Source organism: Syngnathoides biaculeatus, chromosome 22 (genome assembly GCF_019802595.1).
Source record: "Syngnathoides biaculeatus isolate LvHL_M chromosome 22, ASM1980259v1, whole genome shotgun sequence".
Taxonomy (NCBI): Eukaryota; Metazoa; Chordata; class Actinopteri; order Syngnathiformes; family Syngnathidae; genus Syngnathoides; species Syngnathoides biaculeatus.
Genome location: NC_084661.1, coordinates 18,911,394 through 18,927,247, shown reverse-complemented (window position 1 = coordinate 18,927,247; position 15,854 = coordinate 18,911,394). Strand labels below are relative to the sequence as shown.

The 15,854-nt window shown below is 40.1% G+C and overlaps 1 protein-coding gene and 2 long non-coding RNA genes across 10 annotated transcripts; all 3 read left to right on the top strand.

The window, feature by feature from the left end:
* Positions 1–1,828: 1,828 nt before the first annotated feature.
* LOC133495645 (uncharacterized) lies at positions 1,829–5,161 on the top strand. 6 transcript variants are annotated; one of them, XR_009793619.1, is made up of 6 exons: positions 1,829–1,879; positions 1,979–2,035; positions 3,154–3,227; positions 3,483–3,657; positions 3,755–3,769; positions 3,871–5,161. It is a non-coding gene; the product is annotated as an uncharacterized LOC133495645 (long non-coding RNA). The 6 variants fall into 6 exon arrangements; XR_009793621.1 differs by having other exon boundaries at positions 3,755–3,952; positions 4,432–5,161; XR_009793622.1 differs by having other exon boundaries at positions 3,755–3,952; positions 4,420–5,161.
* A 2,693-nt stretch (positions 5,162–7,854) lies between these two features.
* Positions 7,855–8,904, top strand: LOC133495689 (uncharacterized). 3 transcript variants are annotated; one of them, XR_009793639.1, is made up of 5 exons: positions 7,855–7,932; positions 8,031–8,089; positions 8,174–8,257; positions 8,413–8,527; positions 8,663–8,904. It is a non-coding gene; the product is annotated as an uncharacterized LOC133495689 (long non-coding RNA). The 3 variants fall into 3 exon arrangements; XR_009793640.1 differs by having other exon boundaries at positions 7,857–7,984; positions 8,046–8,089; XR_009793638.1 differs by lacking the exon at positions 8,031–8,089 and having other exon boundaries at positions 7,857–7,984.
* Positions 8,905–14,028: 5,124 nt separating this feature from the next.
* Positions 14,029–15,584, top strand: LOC133496010 (uncharacterized). Its single transcript, XM_061811120.1, has 4 exons — positions 14,029–14,185; positions 14,277–14,333; positions 14,398–14,481; positions 15,027–15,584. The coding sequence occupies exons 1-4, from the start codon at positions 14,131–14,133 to the stop codon at positions 15,524–15,526; spliced, it is 696 nt and encodes a 231-aa protein (XP_061667104.1). The 5' UTR covers positions 14,029–14,130; the 3' UTR covers positions 15,527–15,584.
* Positions 15,585–15,854: the final 270 nt, after the last annotated feature.

Genomic DNA, 15,854 nt, shown 5'->3' with positions numbered 1-15,854 from the left:
CTTGCAGTGATTGGTAGCGCCTACCACAATGAAGGAGCTGGAAGAGCAGTTGGCCAGGATGTGGAGGGTCTGAAAGGATCCTACCTGCTCTGGGCCTAGTTAGAGTTGCGTGCAAGTCTTCAAGGGTGTGAAGGGTGGTGCCAACAATCTGTTCAGCGGTTTTGATTGTTCGTTGCAGCCAGAGTTTGTCCTTTTTTTTGTGGCAGCACCAAACCATGCTGTGATGGAGGTACACAGTACCGATTGGACGACCGCTGTGTCGAACTCATGTGACAGGCTGTGCTTCCTCAGAAGCTGCAAGGGAGCTGTCATTGCTACGGAAAGTGTATTTTCTAATCTCTTCTACAGGATTATTGGCAGCTAATGCCACTAATTCAGGTTCTCAAAAAGGAGAATGGCTCTTGGACTTAAAAAGATAGGATGTTATTATTATTATTATTTTTTCTTTTTTTTGTGGGGGGGGATTATCTTAAATTGGCTCCCAAAGCAGCAGTCATGGCAAAATGTCAATACTTATCATACCAATTAATAACTCTAATCTAATACTAACACAGTTCAAGTGGCAGCTTCAAGCCTTGTGTACTTTCAAATAAGATGAGTCCTTGTATTTGTGAAACTAAAGCTAAATTTAAATTGAACTGCAGTGAATCATTACTTCAAACCAAAATGTCTGTTCTATAAATTCTCACATTGAGCACAGGCACAACTTGAATTTGAAAGAACTGTTTCGCAAACAATATCAATCCATCCATTGTCTTTGCTGCTTATCCTCACGAGGGTCGCGGGGAGTACTGGAGCCTATCCCAGCTGTCAACAGGCAGGGGGCGGGGTACCACCTAAACTGGTTGGCAGCCAATCGCAGGGCACATAGAGACAAACAGTCACCCTCACAATCACACCTAGGGGCAATTTAGTGTCCAATTAATGTTGAATATTTTTGGAATGTGGGACGAAAGTGGGGCAGAAAGGTGGATCAGTTGGTAAAGCGTTGGCCTCACAGTTCTGATGTCCCGGGTTCAATCCCGGACCTGCCTGTGTGGAGTTTGCATGTTCTCCCCGTGCCTCCGTGGGTTTCCTCCAGGGATTTTGGTTTTCTCCCACATCCCCCAAAAAACATGCAATATTAATTGGAAACTCTAAATTGCCCCTAGGTGTGATTGTGAGTGCGACTGTTTGTCTGTTTGTGCCCTGCAATTGGCTGCCAACCAGTTCAGGGTGTACTCTGAATCCTGCCCGTTGACAGCTGGGATAGGCTCCAGCACTCCCCCCGACCCTCCTGAGAATAAGCGGCATAGGATAGCCCGAACTTGTCAAAGTAAAGAGTATAAGATTTTCAAATTAGAAAGTAAAAGTAAAAAGTCAGAAAAAGAAATGTTCCAGTAAAGTGCATTTACATTAAATCTTCTAAATTACATTTCCAAATGAGTATTTTAGACCTATTTTCATCACGGGGACCAAACCGATGCAATCACAGGAAGAAGCAACAAACGAAGGTTTGAACCCGACCTCTCAACTGTGAGATAGATGTGCTAAACAATGGCTTACCGGACCTCGACAATTATCACGAATCATAAAAATGAGCACAATAGTTTTCATCCAGCTGTTACATTTCTGAAATAAAACTTTAAAAGTAATATGTGAAAAAAGTAAATTACAACAACCAAAAGGACCACAGTGTAGATGTATTTATTTATTTATTTATTTTTTTAAATGTTCCAGCCTTGTTGGACTTGTACATTCGGAGCTAATTGAAAGCGATTAGCGCCAGCTGTGGTCACTTTTCACCTGCTATAAAAGCTCGCCTGGTCGTTGTTTCCTGGAACAATGTCTGTTGTTTGGATCTTGGTTGCACTTGCCCATGCTGTCTTCATGGACAAAGGTTGCTTTTTTTTTTTTTTTTTGCTTCATTTGTTCTGTAGCTTAGTTTTTGTTGCAAGTATTTGTCTTGAACTGCTTGGATATGTTTGTGTGTCTGCAGGCCTCTGTTTTCCAGGTGGGGTTGAACAATGGGAGTCCACTGTTGTACCAAAAAAAGGTCTGTCAGCAGAGACCAAACTGATTAATTCTATTTTAATGATTATTGAATAGTTTGGTTCTTGAAACTAAATGATTTTAAATTGAACTGCAGCAAGTCATTACTTCAACCTAAAATTCCTGTTCTGTAAATTCTCACATTGAGCACAGGCACATGCAAACAACTTGAATTCGACAGGACTGTTTAAAAAAAACAATAGCCAACTTGTATTTTTTAAATCAGTCTTTTCTTGGATTTATCCATGGTTTATCTGCCAGGAGTCGAATAGCTCTTACCTTGCCGCCAGGTGCTGCACATCGACTGCTGGCCATTTGTATTTTCCATGAGAAAGAAAAACAGTTCACACTAAAATCTAAAAAAAAATTGAATAAGAGTTGGAAAACTAAGTCGGAGAACCACAGAATTCATACCACAGCACCTCCTATGACATGCTGAGAATCACTGAGCTGAAGGCTGCCAGCAAAGCTACCTTGGCATCCATAACACCTCAGCGATGTCACAGGTTAATCACATCCATGGCACACGACAATGTTTCATGAATGGATAATTCAAAAGTAGTGTAGCAACACATTTAGACGGACAACATAGTACTGGATTGCTTTCCTCAGGGAAAAATAATTACTGCAGTTACTGAGTCACCACATTATTTTTGAAAGACTTCCTCATTCACGACTTCATAATGCTGTTGTGCCCCTGGTACCTTCTTTAAATTCTTTCCAATACAAATATTTTGAATTATGGAGTACAGTGGGGGAATCGGTCGAGCTGTCTACTTCACAGCTCAGAAGACCAGGGTTCAAATCCCGGCACAGCGTTTCCATGTTCTCCCCGTGCCTGTGTCGTTTTTCTCCAGGCACTCTTGTTTTCTCCCACATCCCAAAAACATGCAACATTAATTAAAAAAAAAAAATTGCTCCTTGGTGTGATTGTGAGTGAGACCGATGTCAGTCTTCATGTGCCCTGCTATTGGCTTTCAACCAGTTCAGGGTTTAACCCGCCTCCTGCCCGTTGACAGCTGGGATAGGCTCGAGAACTCCAGCAGATAAGCAACTCAGAAAATGGATGGATTGATCTTTTAAAGTACATTTGCAAATCTTTGTAACCTATTTCCACCACAGGACAAACCAGAAGTAACTACAGGAACAAGCAACAGACTTCACACAAGTTTGAACCTGACCCCTAAACTGTAACTGTGAGTTACACAAGCTAAACACTGGAGTACCCTATTTTCCCAAAGATTTTCAAAAATCATAAAAATAGCCACAATTGTATTCAGTAGTTTTCATCCAGTTGTGACCAAATACAGCATCCAGGGTGAGAACCTTTCTTATAAAAAAAGATAGCTTTAAAAGTAAATTGTCAAAAATAAATTACAGTTATCAAAAGGAGCATAACATATTTATCCAGATTAATTGACTGAATTTTTTTATTTTTTTTTGTGTTGGAGCCTTTTTTGCACTGGGGCACAGCTGGAGGTAATTGGAAGCGATTAGCACCAGCTGTGATTACTTTTCACCTGCTATAAAAGCTCGGCTGGTCGCTATCCTTCACATCTGTCGCTGGCACAATGGCTGATGTTTGGGCCTTTGTGCTGCTTGGTCATCCTGTCTTCATGGACAAAGGTGAGTTGTTTAACTTCAAAGTTTACGCTTGCTTAATTTTTTTATTAAAATGACTCTATATGCCTTTAAATTCTGAGATGAATTTGTGTGTCTGCAGGCCATTGTTTTCCAGGTGGGGTGAAACAAGAAGGGTCCAGAGACCATATTGATCAATTACATGTTAGTAATAAGTTTTTTTTTGTTGTTGTTTTTTTTTATTTATTTTTGCTACAGATGTATCTCATGATTGTTTCACTTACGAGACGTGTTAAACTCATTGATTCTTTGGATTCTACATTGACACTACACACTCCAGGTGAGACTGTTGGATGACTTGGGGTCATTTGAGCCAAACCATACTTAACAGATCTCACTTGTCACCACCAAATAAATAAAACTAGCAAGATAGCATTGGTCTTATACCAATGTGGACCTGTTTAGTTGTGAACTATAACTAACTTAAAAATTCCATTTTTTTTTTTATTTATATTTTATAAAGTTACCTGTACTTCAGGGGCCTTGTCAGTTTTTGTTTTTTTTTTTTTTTAATAAATTGCCCAGAAAAAATGGTCAACATGGTTCTTTAACCTAACTTTCTGCTTAAAGGTAGCAAGAATTTTTTTTTTTTTTTTTCTGCTCAAATACTTGGTTCATAACTGCTTCCACACCCGACTTCATGTGATTTATAGATTGGTAATTATACAATGTGCTTATCAATGGCATATATTTAAGACTAGTCTATTTTAGTACCCCTTCAATTCGGTTCAATGATAACTAATGTAGCTTTTTGACAAGCCCAACCTGCAACCAAAGAGGTGAGCGGCAAGGGCCAACTGCACGACACGTTGAAGATAACGTGAGCGGCAAGGGCCAACAGCACGACGCCTTGAGCTACAAGGTGAGTGGCAAGGGCCAACCGCATGACCAACAGAGCAACAACATGACCAAGGGTCAGCATAATGACTTTCAGCAGGTCCAGCAGAGTGTCAACCAAAACACCACAATGAGCCACAACCAACAGCATGAGTTCTTTCAACAACTCCAGAGTGTCACACTGGATGATGACCTCACTAAAGGCTTCATTGTGAATATTTGAGGTGTACAGCATGAAAGAGCTGTTTTATGCATCTTGTCTGACAATAATTTAAATTCTTAACCGCACCATATTGTTTTTGAAAATGGAACTGTTTTGTTCAGCGGTCTTAAAATCCTTGCATAACTCACTGCAATGATTCGATGTAGTTAAGGTTAGTGCTTGTCACGAGGTCACGTAGCCAACTGTTGTATTACGACAAAGTTGACTTCACAATTTCAATTGATCCCAATCTATGGCATGGATTAGGCCCTACAGAGTGTTATTGCACTTAGTCTATAAAGTTGCATGCTGATCAAACTTTGTATGACACTATAGGCATAGTGCTAATTTTGGGTTATTGCAAGTTGGAAGTGGGCTGAAATCAGTTTAACAATTTGAGAGCTGCTTGTATAATTTATTTAAAACCCTTCCACTCACCACAGACTCTTTTTGAAAGTTATCCACACCAAGGATGTACAGGTGAATCAATTTAAGAATACTGGCACATTGTATTGAACCTCCCTCCCCCCCAAAAAAGAAAAAAAAAAACTGTTCAGGCCTATTTTACACAACATAGCACCCTAAAAATAGTTACGTCAAGTGTATAAGGGGTGAACGTTCAAACTTGTAAAAAAATATTCTATCCATAAAGTGGGAGTACAGTTTAAACCATTTACTAGGCCACTTATTCTCACAAGGGTTGTAGGAGTGCTGGAACCTATCCCAGCTATCAGGCAGGGTACACCCTGAACTGGTTAGCAGTCAATTGTAGGGCACAAACAGATTACTCACAATCACACCTCTGGGCAATTTACTGTCCAACTAATGTTGCATGTTTTTGGGATGTGGGACGGAACTTGACTCCTGGGAGAAAACCCACACAGGAGTGGGGCAAACATGCAAACTCCACACAGAATGGGCTGGGATTTTAACCCCCGGTCCTCAGAACTGTGAGGTCTAGGCTCTACGGCTGTGCTGCCCAGTTTAAATGTGGAACACAAAACTAAAATTCACAACCCTACCAGCAATAATTCAGACTGAAGCTATATCAAGGCAGTGGTTTGTGATTGTAGCATTTCTGGGGAGCTGTCACTCTCAAGGACTGTGTAGTCTCTGTCGTATGGATTTTTCCAAGGAAATGGTTTGTAATGGTTATGCCTCACTGGCAGCAATGGAAGTAATCCAGTATTTCAAAATATTGTTCTTTCTTTCACTTTAAAATTCTCACAAGGAATTCTTTCAAAGTTTGACAGTTTGATTTCACTTTTCCTACCTCCGTTACGCACAGCTCTTGCATGCAACTATCTGGATGTCCACAATGTTAATCACCTCTCTGGTAGACTTTACAGGGTCTTTGAACACAAATGATGCTGCAACACATGTAGAAAGCCCATTTATGGGCATATAATGTATTGTCAGTGAAAAAACATGACCATGAAGTGCTCCCTGGTGACCCAGTCGCACACAAGAAGAGTAATATTGAATTAGTCATAATGTAATTTCTTTTTTTGTATGCTAATAATGTAATGAGAACCTAGCGCTGAACACACAAGATTGCAGAGATTTCTGCACTATTGTGCATCTGTTATTGACCATGAGTGACCACTCGTGCAAAAAATAGTTTGAAAAAGTGTTTTGAATTACGAAATTGGTCACTGAACACACTCAAGTTGCACTACAAAAGTAAAAATGTGCAGATTTGAGTACAGAATATGGAATAAAATAAAACCTTCTGTTCTGTTAAAACCTTCTTCTCCACAAAGGTTTGAACCAACCTCTCAATTGTGAGGCAGATGTGATAAACAACGGCATACCGTACCTCCTCGATGATTATCATAGGGGTTAGGGTTAGCCATACCAGGAAGAGTAACAATGAATTAGTCGTAATTAATTTATTTTTTTTGCATGCTAATTATGTAATGACACAACCTTTCGCTGAATACACAAGATTGCAGAGATCTCTGCACTATTGTTCATCTGTTGTTGACCATGACGAGCCACTCGTGCAAAAAATATCCATCATTACCACTTAATGAACATTTTATTCCTCAGTGTTTTTTGTTTTTATCTCACAAAAGTGTTCTGGCTCCATAGCTCAGTGGTAAGACCATTGGTTTGATAAACCAGGGTTCGTGAGTTCGTATCTCAATGGGACCTCTACTCCCCCAAGAGGCATTGTGTCATGAAGGGAATCTGGTGGAAAAACTGTGCCAAACAAATATGAGCGTTCATCTGAGATGTCAATCTGTGGCAATCCCTAACGGGACAAGCCAAAAGAAAGTACTACTATCTCACAAAAGTATTCTGTCCAATGTCTACTCCTGCCAAATTCCATAATCTTGACATCCAAAAAAAAAAATTTGACTGATTCAATATGAACTCAATTTTTATAGGGTGCTATTTTCCCGAGTCAACATTTTTTGTGTATGTTTTAGGGGTGGATTTGAATAGATTCATCGTATTTCCGTTCAATACAGTGGGAAAATTGTTTTGAATTCAAAACTTGGTCACTGAACACACTCAAGTTGCACTACAGTACAGAATATGCAATAAAATAAAACCTGCTGTTCTAGTTATTATTTTGGACATTCATAGAGGTTGAAAAATAACCCTTTATTGACAAAGTAAAGAGGATAACATTTTCAAATTAGAAAGTAAAAGTAAAAAGTCAGAAAAAATGGTACTGTAAAGTGCATTAAATCTTCTAAATTACATTTCCAAATGAGAATTTAAACCTATTTCCATCACGGGGACCAAACCGATGTAATCACAGGAAGAAGCAGTAAACTCCAGTAAGGTTTGAACCGACCTCTCAACTGTGAGGCAGATGTGATAAACAATGGCATACCGTACCTCCTCGATGATTATCACGAATCATAAAAATGAGCACAATTTTATGATGAGTAGTTTTTATCCAGTTGTTAAATTTCTGAAAGAAAAGGGCTTTCAAAGTAGAATAAGAAAAAAGAAATTACAACAACTGAAAGGAGCTCAGCGTAGATTAATCAAGAGGATTTGATTTTTTTTTTTTTTTTTTAAATGTTGCAGCCATGTTGGCCTGGTACAGGCAAAGCTAATTGGAGGCGATTAGCACCTTCTGTGGTCACTTTTCACCTGCTATAAAAGCTCGTCTGGTCGTTTTTTTTTTTTTCCCACAACTGTCCCCTGGAACAATGGCTTCTGCTTGGATCTTGGTTGCGCTTGTCCATGCTGTCTTCATGGTCAAGGGTTATTTTTTGGCTTCATTTGTTCTGTAGCTGAGTTTTTGTAGCAGTAAGTATTTGTCTTGAACTTCTTCGCTATGTTTGTGTGTCTGCAGCCCTTTGTTTTCCAGGAGGGGTGAAACAAGGGGAGTCCACTGTTGTGCCAAAAAAAAAGGTCTGTCAGCAGAGACCAAACAGATTTATTCTATTTTAGTGATGTTGTTTTTTTTTTTTTTTTTTGTTTTTTTTTTTGTTACAGATGTGTCTCCTGGTGATTTTTCATTTGAGAGACTTGTTCAACTTCTTAATTCTCTGGCTTCAATGTTGACGCTACATACGACAGGTGAGAATATTGGGAGGACTTTGTATTATCTAGTTGCAAAGTCTCATTTGATTTCACAAGCAACTCACATGTCACCATTGAACAAATTACACAAGTGTAGATATTCTTATTCCAATTTATTCATATGTACTTGCTATGATTCCCCCCCCCCCCAGGAAAATTCTGTCACACTGGTTCTTAAACTTTAACGTCCTGCTTGAAGGCACCAGTTGGAATTTCTTGAACTAGAAAACTTCAATGACTTCTTCCCACCAGACTTATCATGAACAGGTGGCTGGTTACATTTTTAAGTGTGCAGTTTGTTTTTGTCCTAAATTTTAAAACTGTACTGTGGTTTAATTCCGTGGGAACTAATGGGATGGGTTTTTTTTTTTTTTTTTTTTTTGTGTAATTTATTCTGTAAAGTCCAACCTGCAACTAAAGATCTACTTCAAGACAAAGCGGGCCAACTAAAGAATGACCAGCAGGGCTACAACATGACCGGCAAGGGCAAACAACTGCACGACGCCCAGCAGGGCTAAAACGTGAGCGGCAACCAGCACAGTGAATCCCTTAAAGTCCCAAGTGTCACCCTGGATGATGTCTCTGCAGATCAGAGTTTCATTGTGAATGTTTGATTTGCACAGCATTAAAGTGATTTTATGTAACCTGTCTGAATTAAAATCTTTACCTTAATCAATTTGATTGAATTGCAAACATTCAGCTTGTACACTAGCCTGGCATCACTTTTTGTAAAAATGTTTACTTTCTTTTGGTCCATGGTCCTAAAACTTTACAAAGTACCACGAATTACATTGTAGGAGTAAATTTTGGTCAAGAGGGAAGATTTTGTAATGTGTAGGAAATAAATATATCCATGATTCAATATTTCATGTACCTGTAATTTTATCTGGCTTGTTCACCTGAGAATAAAATTAACATTCTAAAATAGATATTGTAATGAAAAATGCATATAACAGTATTCACTTCAATGTCTACGGGGGGAAAAAAAAAGTGAGCGGAGAGTGGGCACAAAGTTGTGCAATTGAGTGTCCCTCGACATCCAAGTGGTCGCCATATTAGTCGCGTCATCTGTCCTTGACATCACTTTCGCCGTTAAACGCGCAGTGCCTGCTACTACATAAGCTGAACAACAGACATATTTACATTTTTCTGACACCGTAGTTCTTTTCAAAAAGAACACCACACATCCAAGTGAAGTTACCGGGGCAATATTACACTATTGTTTCCAGCCCTCAGGGCAATATTACACTGTTTCGAGCCATATTCAGATATCCGATCACAGCCCAACCACATCCTGTCCAATCCACTCTCGCGGCGGAGATGAGCCATCGCAGCCGACCGGTGTGGCTTATGACAGAGCCGAGCGGTGCTGCTTTGGTCACAGTCGAGCCGGAGCTCTTTATGCGCGCACGCGACTGAGTAACGCATTCTCGACTGGGTTCTTCAGCGCCACCCCTGTCACAAAGCTCAACACGCAGCCTTGGCAGAAGCTGTGACCGCTGAACGCAGCGCCTCAGCCGGTGTGGTTGAGTTTTGGTGCCAGTGGTGGCATATAAGAAGGAGGTGGACCCTAGCTATGTTGCTTTTAGGGGTATGTTCAAAGTCGCCGCAGTACTCGATGAACACTATTGAGACATTGTTGGCTGGGCGACACGCACATCGACACATTTCATACGCGGATCTTTTGTTACGTTATGAGAGAGACCGATTACGTGGTCCGCCCCACACTATTATTTTTTTTAGTAGCTTTATGCCCATATCAACACATTTCATACGCGGATCTTTTGCTACATTATGTGAGAGACCGATTACGTGCTCCACCCCAAACTATTTTTTTTTTTGGAGCTGTATACACACCTACCTGTTATTTGGAACCCACAAAGCTCTCGTCCTCTGCACCCGTGCAATCCATTTTTCACAACGAACAGGGTCTCTTTCAAACTTAAGGGTAATTCCATTCTCCCAAGTGTTCAAACAATGTCCAGCAATGCAATGAGCCGGCATTTTGGCTAACACGAAGGTACAACGAGCTACCTTCCCGGAGGTAAAAGTAATGGAAACAAAACGAGTCCACTAGGGGGCGCCTCTGTCATGTACGTCACTTCCTGCTTCTTCTCGAAAACAAATCCCTCATGAGGATTTTCATAGCGGGAGTTACAAAAAGCTGTATATGTCAAAATCATGTTTTGTGGTGAAAAAACACATAGGACCTTATTGGGTGTGGGTTTTTCATTAATAACATACCAAAAATCATCCGTTTGACGACACTTGAGCTTTAAATTGGCTCCTAACACATCTCAAATGGCAGTATGAAGGATTGTGTACTTTCAAATAGGTTGAGTCCTTATATTCTTGAAACTAAAGCTAAATTGAACTGCAGCAAATCATTACTTCAAACTAAAATTCCTGTTCTGGAAATTGTCACTTTGAGCACAGGTACATGCAAACAACTTGAATTTGAAAGGACTTTCACAAACAATAGCCAACTAATACTTTTTTAACCTTATTTTGGATTTTTTAAATGAGTCTTTTCTTGGATTTATTCATGGTTTACCTGCCAGGAGTCGAATAGCTCATACCTTGCCACCAGGTGCTGCACATCAGCTTCTGACCATTTGTATTTTCCATGAGAAAGAAAAACAGTTCACACTAAAATCTCAAAACTTCTAATAAGAGTTAGAAAACTAAGTCGGAGAACCACAGAATTCATACCACAGCACCTCCTCTCACATGCTGAGAATCACTGAGCTGAAGGCTGCCAACAAAATTACTTCGGCATCCATAACACCTCAGCGATGTCACAGGTTAATGACATCCATGGCACACGACAAAGTTTAATCAATGGATAATTTAAAAATAGTGTAGCAGCACATTTAGACAGACAACATAGTACTGTTGGGCATGTACTGGATTGCTTTCCTCAGGGAAAAGTAATTCCTGCAGTTACTGAGTCACTACATTATTTTTGAAAGACTACCTCATTCGCGACTTCATAATGTGTTGTGGCGCTGGTACCTTTTTTAAATTCTTTCCAATACAAATATTTTGAATTAGGGAGTACAGTGGTAGAATTGGTCGGACTGTCTGCCTCACAGCTCAGATGACCAGGGTTCAAATCCCGGCCCAGCTTGTGTGGCGTTTCCATGTTCTCCCCGTGCCTGTGTCGTTTTTCTCCAGGCACTACCACATCCCAAAAACATGCAATTGTGAGTAAACCCAATGTCAGTCTCCATGTGCCCTGCGATTGGCTTGCAACCAGTTCAGGGTGTACCCTGCCTCCCTCCCATTGACAGCTAGGATAGGGTCCAGCACACCGATGGATGTATGGATGGATGGATGGATGGATAATAGCCACAATTGTATTCAGTAGTTTTCATCCAGTTGTGATCAAATACAGAATCCAGGGTGAGAACCTTTCTTAAATAAAAGAGCTTTAAAAGTAAAATGAATTACAATTACCAAAGGAGCACAACATATCTATGTTAGATTTATTATTTTATTATGCATTTGTTGATATCATCCTTGCCCGAATGATTCTCTTTGCGAGCGGCCCAGAGTGACTCAAGAGTGTGACCCAGCGAAACCTTGGGGGGTGATGCACCCACCCCCTTGCTAACGTCAAAGCAGATGCTCCTCAATACCATAGACATGCTGTAAATCAGATGCCCTACTGATCTCTAGCAGGCTTATTTGGACAATGCTGCAGATTTGAAGAAATGTTTACTTTCATCTTTGTCTTTGTGTAGGTATTGACGACATTGTTTTCAGAAACTAATAAAAGGGGGGACGCTGGTAAGGCTGACTCAGAGTGGGTGTAGAAGTTGAACCTGGTCAGCCAAACCCATGTCTCCCCTGGCTAAATTGAAGACCTCTCTTGTCCCTTCATTTGCATAAGCCATCCAGCGGTTGGGTTTAAACCTAACATTATCCAAATTAATTCAGGCTGACACTTTTTTTTTTTTTTATGTTGGAGACTTTTTGCACTTGTTGCACAGCTGGAGGTGATACAGATGCGTCTCCTGATGTTTCACTTTAGAGACTTGTTAAACGTCTTGATTCTTTGGACTCTACATTGACGCTCCACACTCCAGGTGAGACTGTTGGGCTGGCTTGGTGTCATCTGGTTCAAAGTTTACTTTTTACTGAGCCAAGCAATACTTTTACTCAATGGGCATTTCACTCCTCACCACCAAATACCAATATAGATTGGTATACTGTGTACTCCATGAATTTTAAAACCTTGAAACTTAATTTTTATCATTCAATATTATTCTTGGTTCAGATCCTTTTTGAACTGCAGAACCTTGTTTTTGTTTGGTTTAAATATTTGTTATAGGAGGTATCTGTACTTCAGTGGGCTTTCTTCTAAAGTGCTTTGGTATAGTGTTGTTTTTCAATTCAGTCACTTTTTTCGGGGGGGGGGCAAAATCAACTTGTACACACTAGACTGGCATCACTTTTCCAAAAAATTCAGTGTGAAGCTACTTTTTGTCAATTGTCCAAAAAAAAAAAAAAAACTAGGGGTAATTTTTGCTCAAAAGAGGGAAGATTTGTAAAGTGTAGGAAAGTCAAATACATTCTACATGTACCTGTAATTTTATCTGGCTTGTGGTTGTACCATTTGAATCAGCTTTGACAAAGTGTGTAAACACCTCTCCAGTAATCTGGTACGGCATTCAGAAAAGAGATGAACAAGAGCTGTTCCCTTAGATGTGCAAGATGCAGTCTTTTAGAACTGTCATGCTCCACATTATCATTCTACAGACTGCCTTTTACCTGTTCGCAGTTCCTGTTATAGACCAGTGCAATGACAATTGGGCAAGGGGAGCAGTTTAAAGTTACGAGTCTTGCGATAGTCTACAGAATATAATGCTGATCCAGCAGCAGGGTATTAGGGTGTGTCCCAACAACCGCACAAGGAATGAAAATAGTTTGCAGATCAATTTAATGACTTAATTGCCAAAGGGAATAAACTGAATGCCTGCTAGTGTTGACTTGCATTGATCAGTTGTGCATACCAGAAAGGAGCTGGAAGTGTAGGTGGCCAAGATGTGGTGGGTCTGAAAGTTCAAGTAGATTGCGTGAGTATGTAGATTTGTTAGTTTATGGGGATGTAGCACCTCAAGTATATAATACTTTGAGAGTTAGCTAACCTGAGTGCTTTCCTCAATCTAAATGAGAAACCTATTCTAAACTTCTATTACAACTTAACTATTTACTTGTGAACGTATTCCATCTCAAAAGGTCTATGAAATATTTCCCCTTATGAGTTAAGCTTATCCTGATTTAATCAAGCTACCAATTAAACTCCCCACTTTTTTAACTGTCTTGCAGATAGTCAAATAATAAACCTGGTGATGTAACAAAAAGTGTGAACATTTAAAAAAATAAAAGATGGAAGATCAAACATGTCTACACAACAGTCAAATAAGTAAAACATATTTATTTATCATCTTCTAAAGTACATTTGCAAGTATTTGTAACCTATTTCCACCACAGCACAAATCAGATGTAAAAACAGGAAGAAGCAGCAAACTCCACACAGGTTTGAACCGATCCCTCAACTGTGAGCCACACATGCCTAACACTGGGGTACCGTACATCCTCGATGATTTTCATGAATAATAAAAATGGGCAGAATCCAGGGTGAGAACCTTGTGAAAAATTAATTAGAAGAATCAAAAGGAGCGCAACATAAATTTATCCATATCAATTGAAGTTGACATTTGATTTGATTTTAAATGTTGCAATCTTGTTGCATTGGTGGCACATCTGGTGCTCATTGGAACCGATTACCCCCAGCTGTGGACACTTTTCACCTGCTATAAAAGCTCGCCTGGTCACTTTCCTTCACAATTGTCTCTGGCACAATGGCTGGTGTTTGGCTCTTGGTTCTGCTTCTCTGTGCTGTCTTCATGGACAATGGTGATTAATTTAGTTTAAAACTTTGCTCTTACTGAATTTGTGGTAAAATGGCTATTTGCCTAGAATTGGTAAGATGTGTTTGTGTCTCCAGGCCTTTGTATTCCAGCTGGGGAAGAACAAAGGGAGTCCAATGTTGTTCTGAAAAAAGGTCTGTCAGCCGGGAGCCTACTTATCAATTACATCTTAGTGATAAGATGTTTTATCTGTTACAGATGTGTCTCCTGATTATATTTCACTTCAGAGACTTGTTAAACTTCTTGACTCTTTGGATTCTACATTGAAGCTACACACTCCGGGTGAGGCTATTGGGCTGGCTTGGTGTCATCTGGTTCAGTTTTACTTTTTGAGCCAAGCCATACTTTACTTATGTATTTTACTCTTCTACACCAAAAATGGATAATGTGTGTGGGTGTGGGTGGTATTAACTCTTATTCCAATGTATAGACATTTACTTAGTGTGGCATAAAAATGTAGTTGTCCTAATTAATATTATTTTTTTTTTTTATCTTTATCAAGCATGTTCCCCCTTTTTTTTTTTTTAAATTCAAATGACTTAGTACTATGTGGTTACCTCAGTGATTGGGGGGACTTCCTTGTTTTTGAGCATTTTGGTTTAGTGGTTAAATTTTTCTTCTCATAAATTACCAAACTATGCCAGCCACAATGCTTTAACTTCTTGAGCATGAAAGCTCCCACCCCTGACTTAATTTTATCAGATGGCTGGTTACATGGGTAATTATACAATCTGCCTATCAATGCCATATATTTGAGACCTAGAGTCTAGCTAGTCTAATACCCCTTCAATTTAGTTTGATGGGCGCTAATGTATCTTTTTGTCAAGCCCAACCTGCAACCAAAGAGGTATTTCAAGACAAAGCAAGCTACCATGAGCGAAATGACCAGCAGAGCCACAACGTGAGCGGCAAGGGCCAACTGAACGACGCCGTGAGCCACAACGTGAGCGGCAAGGGCCAACTGAACGACGCCGTGAGCCACAACGTGAGCGGCAAGGGCCAACTGAACGACGCCGTGAGCCACAACGTGAGCGGCAAGGGCCAACTGAACGACGCCGTGAGCCACAACGTGAGCGGCAAGGGCCAACTGAACGACGCCGTGAGCCACAACGTGAGCGGCAAGGGCCAACTGAACGACGCCGTGAGCCACAACGTGAGCGGCAAGGGCCAACTGAACGACATCTTTCAGGAAGTCCAGGAGGGTGTCAACCAGAACAACACAATGAGCCACACCCAACAGAGTGAATCGTTACAAGTCCAAAGTGTCACCCAGAATAACAGACTGGAGTATGACTCTGCAGATGGAGGGATCATTGTGAATATTTGATTTGTATGGCATGGAAGAACTGTTTAATGTAACTTGTCAATTAAAATCTTTATCTCTACCACAATGAAAAGGTATGTAAAGACTACATGTTACATAACCTTTAGTGAAAGCCACCATTTCATTTAAGGGCTGGTCTGCAAACTGGCTAGGGACCTAGTGTGGTACCTGCTTTACTTTTGATGTGACAAATCTATGTAGACTCTAAATTTTTTTTTTTTTTCTCTCTCAAATCATCTGTTTTGATTGGTTAGTTGATGAAAGTTACTTGTGTAATCATGTTACAGCTTTATCTGAGGGTCAAGGGAGTGTTCACTTTTGCTTGCTACAA

Bases quoted from the DNA above. Each gene is read 5' to 3' on its own strand.
- LOC133496010 (XM_061811120.1), top strand. From the start codon at position 14,131: ATGGCTGGTGTTTGGCTCTTGGTTCTGCTTCTCTGTGCTGTCTTCATG. The intron at 14,186-14,276 runs GTGATTAATTTA...TTGTGTCTCCAG, and splicing joins TGCTGTCTTCATGGACAATG to GCCTTTGTATTCCAGCTGGG. The intron at 14,334-14,397 runs GTCTGTCAGCCG...TATCTGTTACAG, and splicing joins CAATGTTGTTCTGAAAAAAG to ATGTGTCTCCTGATTATATT.